This window comes from Microtus ochrogaster, chromosome 21, assembly GCF_000317375.1.
Source record: "Microtus ochrogaster isolate Prairie Vole_2 chromosome 21, MicOch1.0, whole genome shotgun sequence".
Lineage (NCBI taxonomy): Eukaryota > Metazoa > Chordata > Mammalia > Rodentia > Cricetidae > Microtus > Microtus ochrogaster.
The window spans coordinates 28481958-28491688 of NC_022022.1; the positions used below are offsets into that span (position 1 = coordinate 28481958).

The 9731-nt window shown below is 41.7% G+C and overlaps 1 protein-coding gene across 3 annotated transcripts in view; it reads left to right on the forward strand.

The window, feature by feature from the left end:
• The window catches only part of Ppa2 (pyrophosphatase (inorganic) 2), a 68835-nt gene extending 60797 nt beyond the window's left edge, over positions 1–8038 (forward strand). Inside the window, exons 10-12 of one of the 3 annotated variants that reach the window (XM_013350001.1) lie at positions 2252–2321; positions 6507–6546; positions 7850–8038. In XM_013350001.1, coding sequence (XP_013205455.1) covers positions 2252–2321; positions 6507–6546; positions 7850–7875 — 136 coding nt within the window. In that variant the 3' untranslated portion in view covers positions 7876–8038. Of the gene's footprint in view, positions 1–715; positions 1021–2251; positions 2322–6506; positions 6547–7849 lie in introns of those variants that run through there. The other 2 variants (XM_026784188.1, XM_026784187.1) reach the window with 2 other exon arrangements.
• The last annotated feature ends 1693 nt before the right edge of the window (positions 8039–9731 follow it).

Genomic DNA, 9731 nt, shown 5'->3' on the forward strand with positions numbered 1-9731 from the left:
TGAAAATAATTTTCTGGTTGGGGGTCAGCACAGCCTGAGGCACTGTGTTAAAGGGTACCTGCATCAGGACGGTTAAGAACCCCTGTGCCAGATGCCTGCTTTATTGACTAAAATGCATACTAAAAAAAGCAGCAGAACCAGTAGGCTTCTAGCAGCTACATGTTAAAATATTTAACTGGAAATTTATAAAAATATTCAGTGTTTTAAAATGTCTAAATGCTGGCTTAAATGTTGTTCTTTTCTAATGTTCCCGTTTTTTGTTATAGGGATGGAGGGTTACTTTACAAATGGGAGTATCAGATTCAACAGATTAAAAATGCATGCAGTTCATTTTGAATTTTAGAACTGGTTTTAAAAATAATGTATGCTCATTTTTATTTTTGAAAATAAACTAAAGTCCTGTGAAGTTCAAATGTAGTTGTATATTCTCCATTTTGTCTGGCAGTCCTACTTAGGGAAGCTGGTCTGCCTGCCCTCACTTCCTTTTGCCCTGCAGTTGCAAGGAAGGCGTTTGGCTTTGTCATAGTAAACAATTTTGTAGACTGGACTTAGACCACACCTTGCTTTCTTTGGACAGCTAGCACTTAAGACCTTGCAGGATCTAATTGTTTTGTCTGCTGCCTTTTGTTTTATTTTAATTTTGATTCTTTTTATGTGTATGTATGCTTTGACTCCATGTTTATCTCTGTACCATATGCATGCATTGCCCATGGAGGCCAGCAGAGGGCATTGGATCCCCCAAACTGGAGTTCAGTGGTTTTGAGCCTCATGGTAGGTGCTGTGAATCAAATACTGGTCTTATGGAAAAGCAGCCAGTGCTCTTAGCCACTAAGCCATCTCTTCAGCCCTCTTATTAATATTTTTATGATTGTTAGAGAAACAGCTGACCTCAGACTACTTTCAATTTCCCACCTATTCAAACATGAGTTATGAAGAAGAAAATATAAAGAAGTTATGTCTTAAAATACAGCTGCCACTCATCACTAAGTCTTTTCACACAGAACTGTGTGTGATGTGCACACCTATAATCCTGGAGTGGAAAAGGCTGAGGAAGGAGGATTGCAAGTTGTGTCCCAACATGGGGCACATAGCAAGAGACTACCTTAGAAATAAAAATCAGATTTGGACCAGCGCAGTGGCTGAGCAGGTAAAGGCACTTGCCATCAGACCTAATGGCCTGAGTTCAGTCTCTGGGACCCATATGGTAAAACAGAGAGGCGCAACTCCTGGAAATTATCCTCTGATTTTTCACAGACATGCTGTAACAAGGGTATACACACACAAGTGAATAAATACATAAACACATAAGTCAATACCTATAATATCAATAATGTCATTCAAAAACTTATAGACATTTTAAAAATTAAATGTTGTTCATGGCAAAATGAAAGTAAGTCCCACAACAAGTTAGGATGGTAACAGAATGACAACCTGCTGTAAACAATGTTCCCAATTACAGACAGGTTGAGCGTGTAAAATAAACACACAGATAGACAGATCTCCTTACCACAGATTCCCAGCATATTTCATGAAGCAATTGTGAAGATAAATTTGATAATGTATATCTGTCAGGACTGTTTGAGAGAAAATAGGTGATTGTGTTTGCCCCATTCTCCTCTTGGGGACAGCCATCGCTAGTCACTTTTCCCTTTGACTGAAAAAAGTAACTTGGTCTTAGCTTTTTTCTCTGCTGGTGCTTCCTACACCCATTTCGAGCTACCCGCTTTTCTGTGACGTTATCAGAAATTGGCCTCACTCTATAAGAGCAATGACGGTCTCTACTGTCATCTGAAGGGCGGTGGCAGCATGCTGTAGGGTCTATCAAACAAAGAAGGACATGAGTTTCCAAGCCCTCACTGATTGGAGAACAAGCCTTTCTGGGCTGTCTCACTTATAAGAAAAGTTATCATGTTGTCTTCCAATCTCTGTCTTCCACAGAGGAGCATGTCTCCAGGTAGTCTCATTCTGTGTGCTGCATTTGACTCCTAATAAAGGTTTAGATAGCTGTGAGGTTTGTGTATACAACAGGAAATGGTTTGATAGTATATCATTTTAGCTGGTTTTAATTGTGGGGAGTGTAGTGTTGTCTATTACTCCATACTGTATGTACTGTAACTTTAGGTGTTCCGATTTGTTCTGTTCTTCTTTCGTTGGCTGACATACAGCCAGTGTGGACAGTTTGCGGTTGGTTTTCTTTTGGCAGTTGCTTCATCTTGGGCTGTGTTAACTAACATTCTCTTCTCTCCTGCAGCACAAATGTGCATGTGTGTGATAGCCCTTTCCGTTGCTCGCCAGAGGAAGCAAGATCATTAATTGAATCGGTAAGGAGCCAGTATCCGAAGCACCCTTTAATCATGCGGATCTCATGAGAGCGCTGGCAGTGGTTCTGAAATATCTAGCAAGGAAACGTGTCAAGACCTTTGGGAAGCATAAAATGAAGTAATGGTATTGAAGTTAGCTTTTGTTTTTAAGCTGAGCATTTTAAATCAGGGGCTATTAAAACCTTCTAGTTTATTTCTTAAATTTGGTGTTCAGATTGTCCTCCTGTTCCCAGTCCTCTGCCATCTGTCTATATTTGTTCTCTGTGTTCTTCTCTCCCAGTAGCTCGTCCCTCATGTTATCTTCATAGAGCAGGAACGTTTTGGCTCAAGAGGTTGAAGTACCTAAGCCCTCCTTGTCATTTCCATATGGATCACCTACCTCACAAGATTTTCTTTAAGAGGAGCTCTCTGCCTTATTGATCATGCTGCCTGTAGGCAACTGTATTTATTGTGTATTAATATAACTGTATATTAATCCTTAATTACCAAAGTTAAAATTTGTATAATTAGGTATATAAAGTGTATTTAACAGAGATCTCAGGCTTTAAAAATCCTCCTTATAAATTAAGGGCTTTCAACTAATTATGAAGTAGAAACTAGTAAATTTAGGCCTTTATGAACAACTAAAATTATGGCGGCTTTTAATTTGTTGGGTTTTCCCACCGCTAATTAATCTGTTATTCATTTATTGCCTGCTCTGCCATAATTTTTCAGTGCTGGAATGAATACCAAAAAAGGATACAAAAACGCATGTCCTTTTGAAAGTTACATTTTAGTTGGGAAGATAAATAATAAATGTCGAAGTGAAGTAGACTTTGACTAGATAATCAATACTGTGATGAAGAGTGAGCGGGAGGAGCGGATACAGCTGCAGGAGGATGCGGATTGCAGTCCTTAAGCAGTGGTCCAGGTCAGCCCCACAGGGAGGGGTGTGAGCGCGGCACTGTGGAAGGTGAAGGAAGGCGAAGGGGCAAGAACTGCACAGCTGAAGAGAGAGCCTTCCAGGCCCAAGGCAGGAGGATGCCGTGTCCAGCCAGGGACCCTGAGGATTGCTGGGAATGTGGGATTAACTCAAACCACATACTGAGTTCCAAGGCAGCCTGGGCTAGGGAGTGAGACCGTGTCTTACAAAACCAATAATAACAAAAACAAGATACAGTGCAGTTGCAGTTTCATAGCTAGCAGATTGCCAACAGTTTAAAAAGTCTGATAATACTCAAAGTTTTCAAGCCCCATATTCGATGATTAGCTTGGCAATATAAATTGTTATGATTACTTCAAAGAATGCTAAGTTTTTCCCTACGGAGGGAAAGTTGGGAACTGGATATCAGTTGATGAAGTCAGGGAGTAAGCTGTGCTTGGGCATCAGTGTGCTTCTCGTGTTTGTCAATCCAGACAGACAGGTGTGCAGTTGGGTGGGCGAGGAGGGTAGCAGGCAGTCATTGCCAGCAGTGACGAGGTGAGTATCTGCTGCTTTGTGTGCGGCCGCTGCTGTCGCTCTCAAATTTAAATATCATTCTCTTCACTAATGTGAGAAAGGTGTTTCTTACCCATGACAAAACTCTGCCATTACCTGACTTCCGTAGTGGTGGTTCTCTTCTAAGTAGGGGCTAATGTGTTCTGAATATATTCAACCAGGCAAGAAATAGGTCCTAACAATGAAAAAAAAAATGACATTCTTGAGATTATTTTTTAAAGTAATGTCATGATACATGTTTTAAGAGAACTTGATTGCCCGTTTTTTTTGGGGGGGGGTTAGGCTAACAGATTGCTCAATTGTTTTGTTTTCTGTGTAAGTGTGTGTGTGTGTGTGTGTGTGTGTGTGTGTGTGTGTGTGTGTGTGTGCACCGTTCATTTTCTTTCTCTGAAATATTTGGCAGTGCCAGTTAAAAGCAGATGTTAATTTTAGGCAGGAAATTTGACCAGTGAATTTTCCAAAGAACTTTGTGAAATGTATTGTAAACTTAAAAAGATAGAACAGTGCCCAAATGGGGAAGGCTGTAATCTGTGTAGGTAAATACTGCCAGCAAGTCTTGAGTGCTTCATCTGAGCAGATGTGTGCCCATTGTCGTTACTATTCCTCCTGCCACCCCCAAGAGCAGCCCAGTGAAGCGTGTTTTGTGTGAGGGAAGAAGCTGTAGTAAGTAGTAAGAATAATCCTCTGCCTGCTCCTCCTGTTCCACATACTTCAAGGAAAAATAACCAAACCATTTATGATCTGGGGGAGAGTATTAGGGATCTTCAGAGAAGCAGAACCAGTGGGATACGTCTACGTTCATGCCACCCTTTGCCTGTGACAGGCCATGAACATGTTCGTGGTTTCATAATTGCATCTTAGAGCTCAGAAATGTGAGGTTGGCTTCAGCAAAGCTATTGCTCTACCAGGCATTCAAAAGTGTCGCACATATAGTTATATCAGTACATTGTACTTGACAGTGATGATAATTAATTACGTCATTACTGCTTCTTATAGTGCTTCATCATATGTGTACTTTTTAGCATTGTAGAATGCGCTCTTATTTTTTTTTAAGAGTTCCCTATAAACAATGCACTGTGTTACACTGGAAACAGCCTCACACACCCTGATGGTTAATCTTTTACTTATATCATTTCTCTTGAACTTGTTTTGCTCTCTCGCTTTATCATGGCCCCTAATGAGATCAGGTCTACTGCTAATGTTGCCACTGAGAAGCCATATCTAGTGATTGACTGGAAGTGAAGTACAAAGTGGTTAAAGTTACCAGGTTGAAAATCAGTGGTTTCTTACCAGCCACGCCTGCCCCGTTCCACTGTAGCTACAGTTCTGACGGACAGAGACAAAGTGACTGGAGCTGCTTTCTCAGCACTTACCATTCCCTACACATCCTGGACCTGGCAGCCCAGCCTCCCAGGCATCTGGCTCAAGAGTAGGGAATTTTATCCATAGTAAAGGTTTTCTGTGGCAAGTGGTTTTCCTCTGCCTTCACTCGCCCCGTTTCTACAGATTCTCCAGTGGTTTTCTCTGCCTTCACTCGCCCATCATTTCTACAGATTCTCCAGTGGTTTTCCTCTGCCTTCACTCGCCCACCGTTTCTACAGATTCTCCAGTGGTTTTCTCTGCCTTCACTCGCCCATCATTTCTACAGATTCTCCAGTGGCCCCACATCAGTACTTCCTGGCTCCCTACTTCCACATTTGTATAAAGAACAACTCTGGAACTGTTTAAACCAGCGGGCCTGACTGCCACTAATGTCATCAAGTGCGGCCCCTCCTCTCAACGTCACAAGCTTGGCGTTGGCTATGGTCATTGCAGTGCATACAGGGATATACTTCTCTGCCTGATTCTGGCACTCCGAACCCCCTTCATATTCACTACAGGCCATTCTCAAATCCTCAGTGTCTTATTGCTACCAACAGACTAGTGTCGTAGGCTACAGGCTGAAACCCTTGCTAGCCGCAGAATAGCACCGTCACGTGAGTAGGCACATGCTGTAGCGTACTCTTGCCCTGGCAAGGAGGCCTGGCAAGCCAGGTAGAGGGTACATCCCCTCCCAGGGTGCCCCTGCAAAGCTGTGTGCTGAAGTGGAGCAGGGCTGGAGAGGGGATGGCACAGCTGCCAAGACTGCCCTTGCAGTAGGTGATCCTCTCCCTCACGTTCATTAGTGATATTCATCCCAACATCAAAGTGCTGTTTCTGCCTCCAGACCCCATCCAACAGACCAGGGAATTCTAGCTACTTTTAAGGCTTGCTGCCTGAAGAAGACCTTTGATCTGGCCGCTGCTTTAACCAAAGATCATAAAACACTGATGGAATTCTAGAAGGGTCAAGAGCCTTGCTTGGGAGATAGTGAACATGTTGAGTGTGGGTGAGGGCAGCAGCACACACTGCTTAGCCGTGGTTCCTGTGTGCTCTTGTCTGCGTGTGGCTCGAAAGAAAATGTCTTCACACCCTCAGCCAAGGGTGCTCACCTTGGGCCACTGATGGAAAATATTTCTGAGCATGTCTTCTTTTATCTAACATTACATCTGGGGCTTGTGCCTTAGGAAGAATGAACAGCCCAACAAAGCAGAAGAAATCTTTACTTTTTTGAAGTTAGAGTTTAGTTATATGTCAGTTTTATTCTATAATCACATGAAAAATATCTGAGATCACTTTCCATATGTAAATATTAAATATATTAACTCTTTACTGTTCTTATCCTTTAGGTCCCAGCACCTTCAATGAGTAAAGAAGTCAGTAAAGAAGGTACAATATGTTTCCTTTAAAAGTTATTTGTTGTTTTAAGAGAGAATGTGGGAGTTTGCACTTTAGGCGTCAATTTTGTCCTTCCTTCATAGACTCTGGGGTAGAACTCAGGTCATCAGGCCTGGTAGCAGGTACCGTCACCCTGAGCCATCAATTGGCCTTGTTACAGTTCTTGAGAGCAATGGACAAATCTGTTTATAGTAGTGGAAACCAATAAATAAACAAAATTAGTTTAAGAGTTATGTAAGTTAAGTAAGTAGATTTCAGATGGTCGTTAAATTGCTCTGATAAAATATCATTTGCCCTAACTTCAGGAAATAAGGAGCACATTTGTTGTTTTGAGGCTAGATCGTTCGGTCATGTGATGATTAAGCAACCTCCATCGGCCTTGGTTAGGCCTCCTTTGCTGCCATAGTGAGCTGCAGTGTGGCCTCCACTTAATGATTCTCATGCTGCAGCCCTGTGTGTGTGTGAGTAAAGTAAGAAGAGATTCCAGCCAGTCTGATAAACTGGATGACCCCAGAAACCCGAGTCTAAAAGATATACTTTTATTTACTCTAGGCATTTTATGAGTCATTTATTTTAACTGAAAGCCTTAAAACCGAAATGTATCATAGGGTTAAAACTAAGTTCCATGTCCTTGGTTCTTATTATTTGAAGCCATTTTGAGAAGCAAGTAAAAGTGTTCTTCAATAACAATTTCAGAATGTAAGCATATACATATACCATGTCTCTTTCAAAATATGACAAGGCTTTTGACCTTTGAATATAAAAAATATTAGGATATTCAACGTAATGAATTTGGAGGGAAAATGAGAACAGTTTACTGTATCCAGCTATGCGATGGCGATTTTTAGGAGGGAGGGTGTCCCTAGACTCAGTCCTATGGGAGAGCAGGTGTGGTTCCCATCTGCTGGCTGGCCAGGCTTTCTTTGCTATACCTCTCCTTTTGGATATTTAGTGAACCATCAAATGTTACAACAGGTAAGTTTTTCTAAACCTTTCGTATCATCACAGGGCTAACTTCTACACTGTTCATTAGTGACTAAAGTGCTCCCCAAGGGGCCCAGAAAATACCATGCACAGGCTCTAGAATTTTTGGTGTAGTATTATATGACTGAGAACATAGGAGAACTGAAGACGGTGGCTAAGCCTAAATTGGAGGGATGACATGCTAAGATTATAGAGACTTTAAAAATTCTAGTGCTTGATGCCTAATGCTTCCTCCAGATCTAAATTAAACATGTCTTATTCTTTCTCCCTCCCTCTCTTTCCTTCCACCTCCACCTCCCCACGTAAACAGAAGAAAGGTGGCACTTCCTCGACTGATGGGGTCACTGGAGGTTCTGCATCAAGATGTCAACCTCTGAGGACCCCAAGGCTCCTTTTCCCTTAGTGCTCTTGAGACACCAGCTGATTTCCATTTGATGACTTCCTGTCAAAGCATCATTGTTCTAAAACTTTTGAATAAACTTGTAAATAAACACTGACATTTTGAACTTCTCTCTCTTTTAGATATCTGTTCATACAAGAAAGAAAAGATTAAATTTTGTAGCAGAATCTAAAGGCATTGTTCATCTTTACCAATCTAAGTTTGCTTCACACCATAATTTTTTTCATAAATAATATATAAAATTAAATTAAATCATTGTTATGCTGGACAGTGCCTATGCACGCCTTTAATCCAGAATTTAGGAGGCAGAGGCAAATGGCTCTCTGTATTCGAGACCATTCTGGGCTACAGAACGAGTTCCAGGACAACCAGGGTTACACAGAGGACCTTGAAAAAAAAATTCATCTTACTATTGTGGAGCAGGGGGTCACTTGTGCTCTTCAAAGCGTGGTCACACCAACCCTGATTGTCACTATTATTATGGTGACAATCACATTTTGTTGGGCTGAGTTTGTAATTACTTTAGAATGTCCAGCAGATTATTTAATTTTCCCCAGCCCAGTCCTGTGGGGCAATTAAATTGAATAATTTTTGTACTGAGTACTTAGAAAAAAAACCCACTGGAAAATAGCCGAGTGTGTTATTATTAAAACTGTCTAAAATGGATTAGAAAACCCAAATTGACGCTCGGGTGGGCTGTTAGGTAGTACCCTGAAGTCAGTTCCCATGAATGGATGACTCAGAAGGGCAAGATTCACCAACTTGCTCCAACTGGAAATGTCAGGGCTTTAACAGCTTGTGTTCAGTTGTCTCGTGCTCGTGGCTGCTCCACGCCTGCTGCCATTAGCGCTGTTGTTCTACAGAAGGGTCTACCCCTTACCGTGAACACATGTGCTCTTAGGAGTCAATATGCTCATTATTTTTTGATGATTTATCCTGAGAAAGGAGTTTGTGACAGTGAGCTAGGTCAGGGCATGCTTATATCAAGCCCTTTGCCTTACAGTATCATGTTATTACATAGCAATTGCAAATTTCTTTTAGCCTTTGTTATTTCTATCTTCCTGCAGTGTTCTGTCCAAGGTATGGATTAGTGATAGCCAGTGGGTCTGTGGCACTCTCTGTCAGAATCACCATTAATTTCATCAGTACTCTTCATAATGGATTACATTTTCTCTATTATTTTCTTTGCTTCTTTATTAGATCTTAATGTCGTTATTGATTTCTGTGATTTCTTTTAAGATTTAAATACCCAGATCCAAGTCTCACCTTCAAATAACAAATCTCTATGTGGGGGGGGGGGTGCTGAGCTGGCTGGTGAAATGCCTCAATCGAGGGGCTAATGGAGGGAACGCCTGCCATAGGACTAAGTTACTCCTTCCCATTGTCTGCTGAAGTTTGAAATGAAGATAATGTTGTAACACTTTTCAGTGAGACACTACATTAAAAGTGAATATAATAGCCAGGTGGTGGTGGTGCACGCCTTTAATCCCAGTACTCCGGGGCAGAGGCAGGTAGATCTCTGTGAGTTCAAGGGCAGCCTGGTCTACAAGAGCTAGTTCCAGGACAGACTCCAAAACCACAGAGAAACCCTGTCTTGAAAAACAAACAAACAAACAAACAAACAAACAAATAAATAAAATAGATGGGGACAGTTTTGAAAGAGGCCACCAAAGAATGCTGTATAGTCTGAATTGGCAAAAGCCTCAGACACAGGGTGGCGGATGTGCAGCTGTGTCCTTGTGTTTGATGACTATCAGGGGTCACCGTCCTGTCCCAGGAGTTCACAGCTGTA